The 15,492-nt window shown below is 43.7% G+C and overlaps 1 protein-coding gene across 2 annotated transcripts in view; it reads right to left on the bottom strand.

Annotated features, from left to right (window-relative positions):
• srgap2 (SLIT-ROBO Rho GTPase activating protein 2) overlaps positions 1-15,492 on the bottom strand; it is a 68,376-nt gene that overhangs the window by 20,629 nt on the left and 32,255 nt on the right. For both annotated transcript variants that reach the window (XM_061831913.1, XM_061831914.1), the window contains exons 2-3: positions 12,008-12,200; positions 14-176 (exon numbers count right to left, since the gene is read on the bottom strand). In XM_061831913.1, coding sequence (XP_061687897.1) covers positions 14-176; positions 12,008-12,200 — 356 coding nt within the window. The remainder of the gene's footprint in view (positions 1-13; positions 177-12,007; positions 12,201-15,492) is intronic.

Here is a 15,492-nt window from a genome sequence, read left to right as displayed (position 1 = left end):
GAGTGAGCGTTGCCTTCTTGAAGAGGCGTCCGGAGTCCTCGCTGATCTGCGCAAAGCGAGGAATGACGTTGTTGAGGTAGAGGTCGGAGAGAGTGGCGTGGTCGCGGCTCTCCCTCTTCACCTGAAGGAGCAACAGGTTCCAGCAGTTCACTGGCGATAAGATGCTCTGCTCCTTCCTGCAAAGGATGACAAGGACGGAGAAGTCTTAACATAAAAACAAAGGCCACCTTGAAGTATAATTTGTACGAGGAAGCATTAAGTGTCTTTCATCTTCTTTTAAATTCCTCTTTTCATCCTGTTCATATGTGCATGTATGAACCCAGTGCTTGTTAAAGGTAGAAACAAGTTCATTGTATGGCACGCTGTTTTTCATCAAGATCAAACAAGCACTCGAATAACAGGCTTGGAGGGAGAGAACGCCCAGACAGATTTATACAGAAAACAGCCACCCTGTATCTCTCCCACACAGTCACGCACACACACGCGCGGAGCAGGTCAGTGAGCCAACCCAAACAGGGGATTCAGCCAGGGTACAAAACCCAGCAGGAAGTGGTAAGACTCCCCAAAAGGCACAGCTGTTACAGAGAAGAAAGAAATCCAAAAAAAAAGAGGGAGATGAGGGAAAAAGAGTCAAAAGTCATTGCATTTGTATAAACGTAAAAATACAAAATGTGCTGCTTTGTACATAAATTAAACATTGATCCGTCGATGAGCAAGTCCATCATGTAGATCAACAACAACAAAAAATGAGGAGGAGGATGTGATGTTTAGCTATGCACTAACACATTTTGTGAAGAACACTAACTGTAAATAAGTAAAAAACGGTCACGTCTTAGTCACGGATTACAGTTGGAAGCAAGGAAAACTAGGCATTTGACCTAACTTTCTTGCTTGATGAGGAAAATACATTTTTCACATGTTCTGAATTCCTGTTTCGATGGCAATGTGTTAGCAAACAAGTTGTGCACTTCATTTTGCCTAAATTGCGTCAAGAGAATATTAAATATTAATTCCATTCAATCCCCAAAATTCGTGGAGCAATCAATTAGAATTCTCATCGCTGGTAGTAGGCATAGTCAACCTGATGTATGAAAATAAATTCACAATTGAATAGATTATTTTTTCTTTTCTCTAATTTGAATCGGTGTGATAAAAAGAAAAATGTCCCCTTCGCTATACTTTCTGCTTCAGTGAAAACAAAGTCAACTTTAGCGAACATTCAATCGTGGTTACATTATTTCATTGTTGCCCCTTTTCAGGTGTTTCAATAATATTAAATAACACTTGTGCAGCTGCATAAAAGTGGACTTTTTCCAGCAAGTAACTGCATATGAGAGGGAATCAAAATTATAACATTCATCACCTTTCTCCGGGCCCCAATTTTGAACTTGAAGTCAAGACTGGAGATGCCATAAAATTGGCCTTAAAAAAAAGAATGACACAGATATGATATTGTAATTAAGTAACAATATTGTACTTATTGTTGACAGTACTGTCGTGGATATTGCACCACAGTACATCACAAGAACGACGTGCACTACTTTGTCAATACAATATTTCACTAAAACCACGGGACAACCAGTATTTAGCTGGCAACAGGCAGAGACCTCACATCTCCAAAACCATCACTTTTTAGGAACACAAAAAAACAAAAACAAAAACAGCTTGTTTGTTGAGCCATTAACATCACAACATCAAAGAGGGCAAACCATTCTTTCCACTTTATATTGGTCAATAACTCGTAACATTTAGTCACTTGGGGACTGACTAAAAGTATTGTGTTAAATAATAATAATGAAACCACATTAGGACATATCAGGTTTGAGCTGAACACCAGTTATTTCCAGGTTTTCTTTGATATATGAATAGTTTTGTCGAAATTTACGAGCATGCACATCTCACAGTTTTTTTTTTTTTTTCATATTGTGCGCATTAAATCATTCTTAAAGGCCCATCTCCAAAAGCGCATGTGTGTGATTATCTTTGTCCAGAGTGGGTTATGGATGATCCATGGATAATGTAGAAGATAAAATGGATTATGAGTTTAAGTGGCCGACAGAAAGTCTTTTGTGTTTTAAGAGGATCGTTAGATGACTTGAAGCCAACAGTGGACACACTGATGGACAGAAGGGGGTCAAAGCAAGCGCCGGGTCACACAGACAAACAAAGTCTTTGACAGAGGGCCATTGAGTGGGAATGTTGTCACTGGGTTAAGTTTGAGTCAGAAACAATGCGGTAATATGCTGATACCGGTCAGATGACCTAACACATGTCATCACGTGATCTGGGGGGGAATCATCGAGAAACTGTCATGTCAAAACACATCCAAATATTTTTAATTCGGATTTGCCGGGAAGACAACTTGTATCTTCAAAACAATCAATGAGAAGGAGTCCTATTGGCCCTTTTGGCTTGTGGGACTCCCGAGGTGGGTAATGGCTTTTTAGGAAACCAAAAAACAGTACCCACGTTGTATCACTAACATCGATAAAGAGGGCAAGACATTTTTAACACTTTGGATTACCGGTAGTCAATAACAGACCAACGTGAAAAGCGATAAACATTGTATATCTGTGAAAAAATATGAAATTGACCAAATTTGACTATAGGTTTTGGCACAACCAGGTATATACAATAACCCAATCATGTTTTTGTTATATTAGAATAATTTTGATCTTTTTTTCCAAGCGTTACATTTTATTTTAGATGAGCACATGGCCACATTTGAAATTTTACAGATTTTTTGGTTAGGAAGTAATACTGTAACTAGACTTCAGGGTGATTTGATCGGTGAGATTGGTATTGACCATTCACGAGCATTTTATGCTCATTATCAGTTGATTGGCTTTATTGTCATAATTAGCCAATCTGATCATCCACATCGCCATCGTACCCTCCATATTTGAAAGAAACACAATTTTTTTTTAGAATTTGTTTTTAGGATTCTCAAGGGTCTATTGAGGTAGAACGAAATAACTGATGGCTGCAAGGGAGAGACAAGACAGCTGAGAGACAACACGTATTGCCCGAGCGGGTCAGACTACAAGACAAATTTGCTCTTTCACCATTGCACGTTGTCAGACTTCTCCAATAAAATTTTGTATTCTGATACCAGAATACGACCGAATCCTGTTTTTACAATCATTGGGCTACATTTTGCCATCCACGTATGCACATACTTTACAATTGAAAATTCTCATATCACACGAACAAACAAAAATGTCACAAAAAGTAGATAAATTAATGCGGTTTGTACTAACTGCCATCTAATAGAAGACCATTACCGTAATTCCCGGCCTACAGAGCACACCTGGTTATAAGCCTCACCGACTACATTTGTAAAGGAAACACCATTTGGTACATACATAAACCGCAGCTATGTAAAAGCCGCAACTGCGCACTTTAAAACCCACATTCAAACATGAGATATTTACAAAGAAAGAAGGTACACAGAAAAAGTTTAACACTCGCACACTGCTAGTGTGGCGCTAACGCTAGCACAAATGCTAACAGGGCCAGTAAAAATTAAACAAACAAATATTAATGAGACACGCCAGTAACACAGCAGCAACACACTAGCACAGCGCTAAAGCAGCGCTAACAGGGCACATATATTCCACCGGTCTCATTCTCACCTTTTCCGCTCGTGCTCCCTTGCGGCCGTTAGAAAAAAATGCACAAATTAGCCGCATCACTGCATAAACCGCAGGGTTGAAAGAGTGTGAAAAAAGTCGGGACTTGTAGGCCGGAAATGACGGTAATTTATTCTGTCAATGTTCCTCATTGGCATAGATGAACAAAGATATATTATTATAAATATATATATTTTGAGCAATTAAGTATATACAGTATGATCAGCTTCCCCCAAACCCCCACTCACTCTGATCGGTGATCGGCCCCAAAAATCCTGATCGTGTAAAGCTTAACTGTAACTGTTGTTGTGGCGAAAACAGGGAAAGACTTTATGGGCATACAGTATTCTGGATATTACACAAAGATTCACAAATAACGAAGTTATTTGGGGAAAATACCTGCTAGTTTCATTTGTTATTTCACATGTTAAAAAATGACTCATATTGCTGATCTTAGATAATTTTGAGGAACACCATTTTGCGCTATTACAAGGGATCATGGTAACCTGTCAGGATGTGTGGGTTCCAACTAAAATATAGGTCATTTATTTTGGCATTAACTGTAACTCTATAGAATATATATTCAATTCCAGAGTTGGTCTAATGATAAACACACTTGATCACAGCAACTCTCCTGTCTGCCCACTTTCCGGTGCTGCAGACTTCCCTGATTTCGTAACATTTTCAGCCACAAAAACAAGTTCCACTATTTGCTCAATCAACGGGCCACGCCACTCCATGTGACGTGTGGCACTGTGAGTCAAAACCTGATCACCATGGCACTGCAGCAGTAGTGGTGCAATAACAGCTACTTCTCCCCGGCTCCGGGTTAGCACAATGTAAACACGAAAATGTCATTGGCCTCTCTCGAATGTCACATGGTGCACTTTGTGGAACAGAGCGACTTTTCGGGTCAGGTGATGGGAGTGAGTCACATGAGAAGGAAATGCTAATTTTCATCATTTACAATCAGGATCAAAGCACATAGCATTAGATTGAGCATTTCTGCCAGCACTTTTTTTTAATGACTTCCACCAAACGACTCTTACGTGACTAGCCATGCTCACAAAAAACAAGTGATAAATAATAACTGCATTAAATGTAAAACAATACTACTTCCACAAACAGGATTGTATGGGGTGGCTCTAGATTTAACACACATCTTAAGATGAAATAAAACTTGAAGAATAAGCTGCTTTTAAAAACAGTCTGACTGACAAGGTCATTTTAATTGCTTTGAGGCTTCAATTTTCCCAACATAGTTCTAAAAACTGTACAGTATGGCACCTTTCCAAACAGAAAATGACCATGAATCTTTCAGTTTTAAAAAAGTCAGGTTACACTTGGACAGTGAAATGTGATGTATGACTGGAAGAGTCCCATGATGCTATCTAAACAGGACATGATGCCCACACCCAATGCATATCATAATCTTACAATTCCAGTTTTTCCTGATTCATAAAGAATCATACGGGTGTTCACTAAAAGTAGGAACGCAGCACCTGCTTAGTGGGACCATATGAATAGTGTGTTATATTCAATTGTCAACAAACAATCAATAGTTCTTGCTTGGTAGCTTTATGTTCATGTTGGCAGATTACTCGGAAATTAAATATGGTCGGTGATAAACCCAATGAGGTTTGAAATTTCATTGTAACGTTATAATGCCAACTTCAAATAGACTGTTTAAAGAGATGCAGTTAAGTCGGCATTTTTGGCAAGGAACACCACGAGGAAGAAATTTCAGTCTGACAAGGCTCAGTCACTTATCCAAATCAATTGGCAGAAATCACAACCACAGTTTGCAACAGGGATATATATACTGTGCAAACTGAAGAATAGAAACTGAAATCAGTACACTATATGAGTTTTAAACAAAATCCTGTTCACCATTATTTCATCACTCATATAGACATTTCCACAGAAACACTGGATTCCTGTCACAAAGATCCTGTTAGAGGAAGTGGTTATTACCCAAAAACTCACACATGACACATTCTGCCGCTTCCATCATGAGCTACATCATCAATAAAGACTTGTGAGCCCATTCAGAAGCAGCCATGCAAGGCCAAGCCATGGCATTACCTCTGGCATGCTTAACAGATGAACTTGTATGTTTTGGATCATAAGCACATCCTCTCTTACTCCATACTTTGGCCTTTCCATCAATTTTGGTAAAGGCTAATCTTGGTCTCATCAGTCCATAACACTTCGTTCGAAAACTCCCAAACCTATTTGAGGTTTCTTGCTCAATACACCACAAGTTTTTCTTTTTCCCAGGACATTCTAAATTGTTGCATTGGCTATGCCCAAACTTTGTGAAATAGCTCTGACTGAAAATAGTTTGCTTTTCTACTATAGACAGCGCTCTTGTCTTCATGTTTGCTTAACAGGAAATGCAGTTTTCACAGGTGAAACCCAAAGCCAAAGACGATCACTGTCTAATGTTTGAACAGTCAATCTAAAAAGCAACACCTCAGCAACTACAAACACCCAGTCATACGTTCCAATACTTAAACTCACTTGACAAATGGGTGAGTTCAAACAAAAGGTGCGATCTCCTTGGTTGTTTCACACATCTGGATGTAAAAAATGTGAAATAAAACTTGGAATTCTGAACTTTTGTCTCTCTACTTCAATTCCAGTGTAGCATCGAATTGATCAGAATAATGATGCCCAGAATAATTGTACATTAGCAAAAGTCAAACTTGTTGATACTCAATGGCTTTTGTATTAGATCTTATCAGATTGGATATAAACATTTTTCTAAATCAGTGTTCCATTTGCTGGGTGCTCTATTATAATAAAATGGCTTTAATGATGCTGAACGATTTGCAGATCAGAAATTTTATTCTACTGAGTGAGAGAGTGAGTGAGTGTGAGTGAGTGAGATCCAGAAAACTGGCATTTTTTTTAAATTCTCTGACTCTAAGGCCAAAAAGCATCAGCGTTCAAACATTCACGAGCTCCATACACTGGAGATAGTTCCATAGTAGCTTACAGCAAAATACTTTTAACTTGTGAAAAATAACCCTACAAAGCTTGAACCATGATGCTGAATCCGTCCATTTGTGTGGCCCAGTGTGAGAAGGGATTTTCAGCGTGACATTGGATCAAGAATCCAAGGGAGAGAATAGTAGACAATAGTGAGCAAGGAAAAGGCGGTGTAGAGTAGAAGCAAGCAAAATCGACAAAGCAAGGTGCCTCCCTGAAAAGGCTCGACTCTCGCAGATGTAGTTCGGAGGAAGGTAGAGCACAGCCTAGCTAACCCCAACTGACATAAATTTCATCCATCCATCCATTTTCTTAGCCACTTATCATCACAATGGTCACGGGGAGTGCTGGAGCCTATCCTAGCTGTCAACGAGCAGGAGGCGGGGTACACTCTGGACTGGTTGCCAGCCAATTGCAGGGTACATGGAGACAGACAAAAGTCACACCCACAATCACACCTAGGGGCAATTTAGAGAGGCCAATTATTGTTGCATGTTTTTGGGATGTGGGAGGAAACCAGAGTGCCCAGAGGAAACCCACACAGGCACGGGGAGAACATGCAAACTCCACACAGGCAGGTCCAGGGTTGAACCCGGGACCTCAGAACTGTGAGGCTAATGCTTTACCAGCTGATGCACCGTGCCGCCTACATAAATTTCAACTAATTCCCAATTAAATATAACAAAGTAAATGTTTATTATGAAAAAAAAAAAAAAACACATCCATCTGGGCACAAAATAGATTGTGCTTCTAATGTAGCTAAATGGTCGTTTAGGGCTTCTTAGAAGACAGTAAGCATTCATAGATGTGTGTGCGCGCCCGTTATTTACTACAGAGTACTTCTAGACAGGTGTGTGATACACATGTTGTAGTAATCCGCTACGTTTAATCCATTACATTTACTCAAGTAACAGTTTCCATCAACTGTACTTGTCAGAGTACTTTAAATGCACCATATTTGAACTTTTACTTGAATATTTATGTGACTAAGGATCAATACTTTTACTCCATTACAATGACTGACATGCCGTTGGCGATCTTTATTCATTCTTGGGTATCCATCCATTCATCCATCCATCCATGCATCCATTATCTATCGCTTTTCCAGGTGGGGTCGCGGGGAAGTAGCTTCAGCAGGGATACCCAGACTTCCCTTTCCCCAGCCACTTTTTCCAGCTCTTTAGGAGGGATCCCGAGGCGTTCCCAAGCCAGGCGGGAACATAGTCTTTCCAGCATGTCCTGGATCGTCCTCGGGGTCTTTTTCCAGTGGGACATGCCTGGAACACCTCACCAGAGAGCCGTCCAGAAGGCATCCGAATCAGATGCCCCAGCCACCTCATCTGGCTCCTCTCAATGCGGAGAAGTAGCGGCTCGACACTGACCCCCTCCCGGATGACCGAGCTTCTCACCCTATCTCTAAGGGAGAGCCCGGACACCCTGCGGAGGAAACTCATTTTGGCTGCTTGTATCCGGGATGTGGTTCTTTCGGTCACGACCCACAGTTCATGCCCATAGGTGAGGGTAGGAACGTAGATTGACTGGTAAATTGAGAGCTTCGCCTTTCAACTTAGCTCCGTCTTTACCACAACGGACTGATACAAATTCCGCATCACTACATTTGCTGTACCGATCCGTCTGTCGATCTCTCGCTCCATTCTTCCCTCACTCATGAACAAGACCCCAAGATACTTGAACTCCTCCATTTGGGGAAGGATGTCATACGCCACCCTTTTCCGACTGAGGACCATAGTCTCGGATTTCGAGGTGCTGATTCTCATGCCAGTCGCTTCACACTCGGCTGCGAATCCCTCCAGTGAGAGCTGGAGATCATGGCTTGATGAAGCCAACAGAACTACATCATCTGCAAAGAGCAGAGATGGGATGCTGAGGCCACCAAACCGGACACTCTCTACGCCTCGGCTGCGCCTAGAAATTCTGCCCATAAAAGTTATGAACAAAATCGGTGACAAAGGGCAGCCTTGGCGGAGTCCAACGCTCAACAGAAACGAGTCCGACTTATTGCCGGCAATGCAGACCAAATTCTTGACAGCGGTCATACAGGGACCGAACAGCTCGTATCAGGGGATTCGGTACCCCATACTCCCGAAGAACTCCCCATAGGACTCCCTGAGGGACACGGTTGAATGCCTTCTCCGAGTCCACAAAACACATGTAGACTGGTTGGGCGAATTCCCATGCACCCTCGAGGATGCTGCTGAGGGTGCAGAGCTGGTGCACTGTTCCACGGCCAGCACGAAATCCACATTGCTCCTTCTGAATCCGAGACTCGACTTCCCGACGGACCCTCCTCTCCAGTACCCCTGAGTAGATCTTACCAGGGAGGCTGTGTGAGTGTGATCCCTCTATAGTTGGAACACACCCTCCGGTCACCCTTATTGAAAAGGGGGACCACCACCCCAGTCTGCCAATCCAGAGGCACTGTCCCCGACGTCCACGCGATGTTGCAGAGGCGTGTCAACCAGGACATGGCTACAACATCAAGAGCCTTTTGGAACTCCAGGCGAATCTCATCCATCCCCGGGGCCCTGCCACCAAGGAGCTTTTTAACCACCTCGGTGACCTCAACCCCAGACATAGAAGAGCCCGCCTCAGAGGACCCAGACTCAGCTTCCTCGTTGGAAGGTGTGTTGGTGGAATTGAGGAGGTTTTCGAAGTATTCTCCCCACCGACTCACAACATCCCGAGCTGAAGTCAGCAGTGCCCCGTCCCCACTATACACAGTGTTGACGGTGCACTGCTTACCACCCCCGAGACGTCGCATGGGGAACCAGAATTTCTTCGAAGCCGTCCTGAAGTCGTTCTCATGGCCTCACCAAACTCCTCCCACGCCCTGATTTTTGCCTCAGCAACCACTGAAGCTGGATTCTGCTTGGCCAACCGATACCTATCAGCTGCCTTGGGAGTCCCATAGGCCAGAAATGCCCGATAGGACTCCTTCTTCAGATTGACAGCATCCCTCACTGTTGGTGTCCACCAACGTGTTCATGGGTTGCTGCCACAGCTCCGGTCTGCTGCCTCAGCAATGGAGTCGCGGAACATTGTCCACTCGGATACCATGTCCCCGGGGTCCTCCGGGACAATGAGCAAAATTCTTTCAGAGGTGGGAGTTGAAATTCCTTCTGACGGGGGAATCTGGCAGCCGTTCCCAGCAGACCCTCACAAAACGTTGGGGCCTGCCACGTCGGACCGGTATCTTCCCCTACCATCAGAGCCAACTCACCACCAGGTGGTGATCAGTTGACAACTCCACCCCTCTCTTCACCCGAGTGTCCAAGACATGCGGTCACAAGTCCGATGACACGACCACAAAGTTGATCATCGTACTGCAACCTAGGGTGTCCTGGTGCCAAGTGGACATGTGAACACCCTTATGCCTGAACATTGTGTTTATTATGGACAATCCGTGATGAGCACAGATGTCCAGTAACACAACACCACTCGAGTTCTGATCGGGGGGACTGTTCTTCCCAATCACGCCCTTCCAGGTCTCACTGTCTTTGCTCACGTGGGCATTGAAGTCCCCTAGCAGAATGATGGAGTCGATAGAGGGGGCCCACTCCAGCACTCCCTCTAAGGACTCCAAAAAGGGTGGGTACTCTGCACTGCTGTTTGGTACATAAGCACAAACAACAGTCAAGACCCGGCCTCCTATCTGCAGGGGGAGGGAGGCTACCCTCTCATCCACTGGGGTAAACCCCAACGTACAGGCCTCGAGCCGGGGGGCAATAAGTATACCCAGACCTGCTCGGCGTCTCTCCCCGTGGGCAACTCCAGAGTGGAAGAGAGTCCAACCCCTTTCAAGAGGAGTGGTGTCAGAGCCAAAGTGGTGCGTAGAGGCGAGTCCCGACTATATCTAGTCAGAACTTCTCGACCTCACACACCAACTTGGGGTCCTTCCCTGCCAAAGAGGTGACATTCCATGTCCCTAGAGCTAGTTTCTGTAGCCGGGGATCAGATCGCCAAGGTCCCTGGCTTTGGCCACCGCCCAGCTCATATTGCACCCGACCCCTATGGCCCCTCTCACAGGTGGTGAGCCCATGGGAAGGGGGACCCGTGTAACCCTTTTGGGCTGTGCCCGGCCGAGCCCCATGGGTGCAGGCCCGGCCACCAGGCGCTCGCCTTCGAGCCCCACCTCTAGGCCTGGATCCAGAGGGGGGCCCCGGTGACCCGCGTCGAGGCAAGGAAAACCAAGATCCAATTTTTGTAGTCATTGTAGGGGGTTTTGGAGTAGTACTTTGTCTGGTCCCTCACCTAGGACCTGTTTGCCACGGTTGACCCTACCAGAGGTATGAAGCCCCAGACAACTTAACTAGGATCATCGGGACACACAAACCCCTCCATCACAATAAGGTGACAGCTCGAGTAGGGGCATTCTTGGGTATGCGATTCCATTTTCTGACTCCATATTCGACTTCTGCACAGGGCCGGCATTGTGTCAATCAAACAGGATTACTAACGTAATTTGATTCCAATTCACCAATCAGATGACACAAGGCAGTCACATGACCACACAAATAGCCTTGATGGGCCGATCACAATGACTAATTTTGGGCGGGGGGAAACTGCCACGCAACTGTTTAAACTGTTGAAAACAACTTCATCATGCATCTCTTATATTATGACTACTCAAACCTGGATATTACAGCTCACTTCAAACTTGAGAAAACACCTTGTGGGTAAGTTGCAGATGTTTCCATTTCTATATTCTATAAAACACACGATTCATTTTTTTATCTCACTGTCTGATGTCAAATCAGACTAAACATCTCCTGGTTCAGATCAGTCAGGATGACCAAAATTATTTACATTTGTTTCATGCCAAATAATGAGAGAGAATTTCTGAGGTTAAGCACTGAGGTTATGCTTAATAGTTAACATTCCTGCGTTTCTGTTAATTAAGGACAAACAACAACGCAGAACCAAGTCCTAATGTTGTTAACGACATCGCGGCTGTGGAGTGAGCAGTTTAACTCAACTAGAGCTTGTTAGATCGCAGGCTAGCTTGTTAGTCTTCCATGAACCTACGCGCTGGCGAAAGTCTCCAGAGTGTGGACTGTTGGACGGAACCAACACCGACAAGAACGACACAAAGAGCGCATCATACCGCCGGGTTTCCATGAGCCCGCTAGCGGCTAATGACTCAGCCGTACAACTTGGTCAGCTCATTGTTCCGCATGGTAGCTCACCACGACAATGACAATTTATCAAGCCCAGAAAAATGAGTGAATCGCTAAATCGAAAAAAGTAGTTATCGTGACAGGCCTACTTCCTTGTGTTGCCCTAGTTTTGGGCATATTTCATCTGTGTTATTTAAAACGAACAGAGAATGACTTTAAGCCAAGTGTGTGTCTGCTTCATACTTCAGCAGATGGTCCTTGGTACTGCGTGTCTTGGTGAGAAAACGCTCGGCCAGCTTTTCCATGTTGCGGCTGTAGTCCATCTCAATCTCCGCCTTCTTCCTGAAGAAATCTTGGAGGTCCTGGAGCAGCTGCACCCGCAGCTCACACTGCTGGTCCAAACACTTCAGCTGCTCCACCAGCTGGGCACGAATCTCTAGCAACGTTGGGAGAGACAAGTTTGTTGACATTATTAAGATGATCTGAAAGCAAGACAATATATATTGAACAGTGGAACCCTGAAATTGAAATGTCCCTGAACGCTTCCATTCTGAATTTTTGATCACACAGAACTTGTTTGTGTTGTCTGGCAAACTAACGTAATGCGTCAGACCGCTATTTAGAAGCAGTTAATTCTTGGCGTGTTTGAGTTTTTTTGTTTTTTTTTGTTTGGGGGGGGGGGGCTCTTTCTAGCTAGATAATTAATCTAAGTGAAGTAAAGCTTCAACAAAGGGTGGTAAAAGAAACTAATTACATAGTCAAGTAAATCGTACTTGTACTGACATTCGAGGGAGTATGACATCCTGATCCCCATAGTATTTGTTTCCCCAAAATGAAGTTGTTTTATAAACAGTAAAATTTACAAGACAAGTAAATGTGTTAAAAGTTAAGACCCATTATTATTTTGAATGACAAACTCATCATGTGATGTTTTACAATGTTCCTTAAAAAATAAAACCTGCCGTTTTAGTACGGATAATTTTTCTTTTATCTCGATAAGGACAAACTGACTGGCTGGCAACTAGTTCAGGGTGTACTCCGCGGAAGATACCTGGGATAGGCTCAGACACTGCCACCACCCTTGTGAGGATAACCGGCTGAGATAATGGATGGATGTTTTAACACTTGTCATGGGTTATACTATACCAATGCAAATAAACTATCAAAAGTGTTAAAGGGCCTGCCCCAACTGTTTTGTTAAATACTATGAGTGCAAGGTTATGAACATGTATCGGAAGCCACCTGAAGAGACTAGACTATTTTCTGTAAGGGGGGGAGGGCACGTTAGATATGGATATTTATTAATTTTCATGCACCTTATGATACACACATACATAACAGTACATTTAGTACATAAAGCTATTATACCGTTATGTATCTTTATATAACCCTACTGTTTTTTTTTTTTACACGTACAGATTTCTAGAGGTGACTGCTTATCATAGCTTATCTTTTTCCATTTCCTCCTCTGCCTCCCACCCATCTTCTCTTCAATGCTGCCCCCAGTCTGGTCTTTAATTAATAGACTGAACTCAGTTGATATATTTAATCACCAAGAAAAACTGCTCTGGAATGAGTGTAAGGCAGCTTTGTTACAGGAGGCAAGTTGCCACATGCACACGCTCACGTGCACAGACACGCTCCCTCTCTCACCTACCCCCCCCCCCCCCCACACACACACACATTAATGATAAATGGATCAGTGCTGACAGCTGACAGATTAATGCTATGCTCTCGAAGTTGCCTGCCAACAGTGTGTGTGCATGCTGCACGTGCATCCTTGTAGAGACCGGAGAAACAAAAACCAAATACGCGCAAGCTGGGCTGTTCAGTCATGGCTAGGGGTACCACAGCTGCCCTACCTCTATAATGTTGGGTGTGGAGTGAGCAAAGTGTTCTGCCCTCCATCCTGGCTTCTGTTCAGCATGAAGTTCCCTGACACACAAGGACAGACTGAAGCACACATTTGCAGGCAGTTCTGGCAGAGACCCTCGTCAGCTGAGCCAAGAGCCTCTTTGATGCTGCCTTTGTGCTTTAGAGCTGAGACTGCAGTTCCTTATTACCACAGAGAGAAACAGACTCTCAAAAGGTGTCTGAGCAGACACACCTCATCTACAGTCCCTCTCTCACACTGTCCTGAACCCACCCAAATACTGTCCGACCAACCCGTGCAACACAAACAAACACACACAAAGTCAGCATCTAAGTCAATGACCTGTAGTGGGTATTTATTTTGACAACATGCGTTACAGTCCTGTGTGTGTGCCAATTTGTGAGTAATTTGCACACTGCAAAGCGCCTTCAAAGACTGGGATGGAGTCTACGTCTTGCCTCTTGTGACTGCAACCACAAAACCACAAGGTGACAGCCTTGTAATTAAATGTCGCAGGACGCATACCACACGGCACAATGATCACAACTGAAAAGCAGCACTCTTATGAACAGACCGCGGTCATGTGGTCATCGGTGAGGGACAGGTTAAGGAGGGACAAGAAACATTATGACCACTTCTACAGTAAAATTTACAGTATTACTGTACTGTTTTGCTTTTATAGGGTTATTATAGAATGTTACAATGTTACTTCAAAGGTTCCTGTGTCTTTATTAAATGGTTTCAATGGCAACAGTTTGACCCAGACTCTTTACAATATTTCTTTTGGGATATTTTGTTTTGAAATTAGAACAACTTCAGTTCAACCAGCATCACGGGTACAGCTTTTCTTTGACTTCAGAGGTTCGAGTGCAAATGCAGACCAGTGAAGGTCTCCCACAGGGCTCCCAGGTTTTTATAAAGCAAGTTTGAAGGGGCTGAATTTCATCCAAGGCCAGAAACACATTTCTAAAAGCAGAATATTTCCAAACTCTATGGCTTTATGACTCAACCACTGGGAACCGTGAGCTCTGTACACTACCCGCTGTGGATGATGGCTGTTAAGATTAATTTTCTTGCGCGTTAAAAAGGCAGTCTTTTCATCTTTGTCCACGTAGAGCCGTGTTACAAAAGAGTTGAGTTGAGACCCTCACAGTTCAGGTTGATGCCGTCCCCCTGTAATGGTCATCATCCCCTCAGCCAGAAAGAAGTGGGATGTGAAGTGGAATGCAGTGCCTCCACCCCCTCCAAAAAGCCGTCACATTTTCCAGGCAGATGAGAGCAGGTCTTGCAAACTGGATCTGAGATTCTACTTTGTAGATGCTCTTCTTGTCCACCAGTATTGTGAACAGCACAGGGTAGAATATTTGGAATAATCGAGCAAGGTCTACTAAAGACCATATTACTGGAAGTCTGCAAAGAAGATTGTATAGTGCAGTCCTTTTGACTGTCAAAAACTTTACCCAACAAACCAGTTGATGGTACATTATTTATGAGTTTATTACGGGCCACTAAAAGGGTTATGAAAATAAAACTAGATTTTTGTTGCAGCATTAGCTTGAGCATGGTTCTAGAGTCCAAAAACTATATACAATCAATTTTTTTTCATTCATTTCTAAAGGGATAGAATGCTGACTTTATGGGACTTGAACATTAACGTTGAGCTGAATGATGGTCTATTGTCTTTGGCAAAGATTTAACTAGTTCCTAAAGTCTGAGACTTAACGCTGCTGCCTCAAATCAATCAGACATGCCTCATGCTAGCGTGTGGTTACAAAATTTGAGGCAAATAAAGTCCCTGCCAAAGGGCCTGTCACATGAACACGCTGGGTGTAGCCCAGAATGGATGTCATTCTCT

The sequence above is a fragment of the Syngnathoides biaculeatus genome, chromosome 10 (genome assembly GCF_019802595.1).
Source record: "Syngnathoides biaculeatus isolate LvHL_M chromosome 10, ASM1980259v1, whole genome shotgun sequence".
NCBI lineage: Eukaryota > Metazoa > Chordata > Actinopteri > Syngnathiformes > Syngnathidae > Syngnathoides > Syngnathoides biaculeatus.
This window is presented reverse-complemented; position numbering and strand designations above follow the sequence as displayed.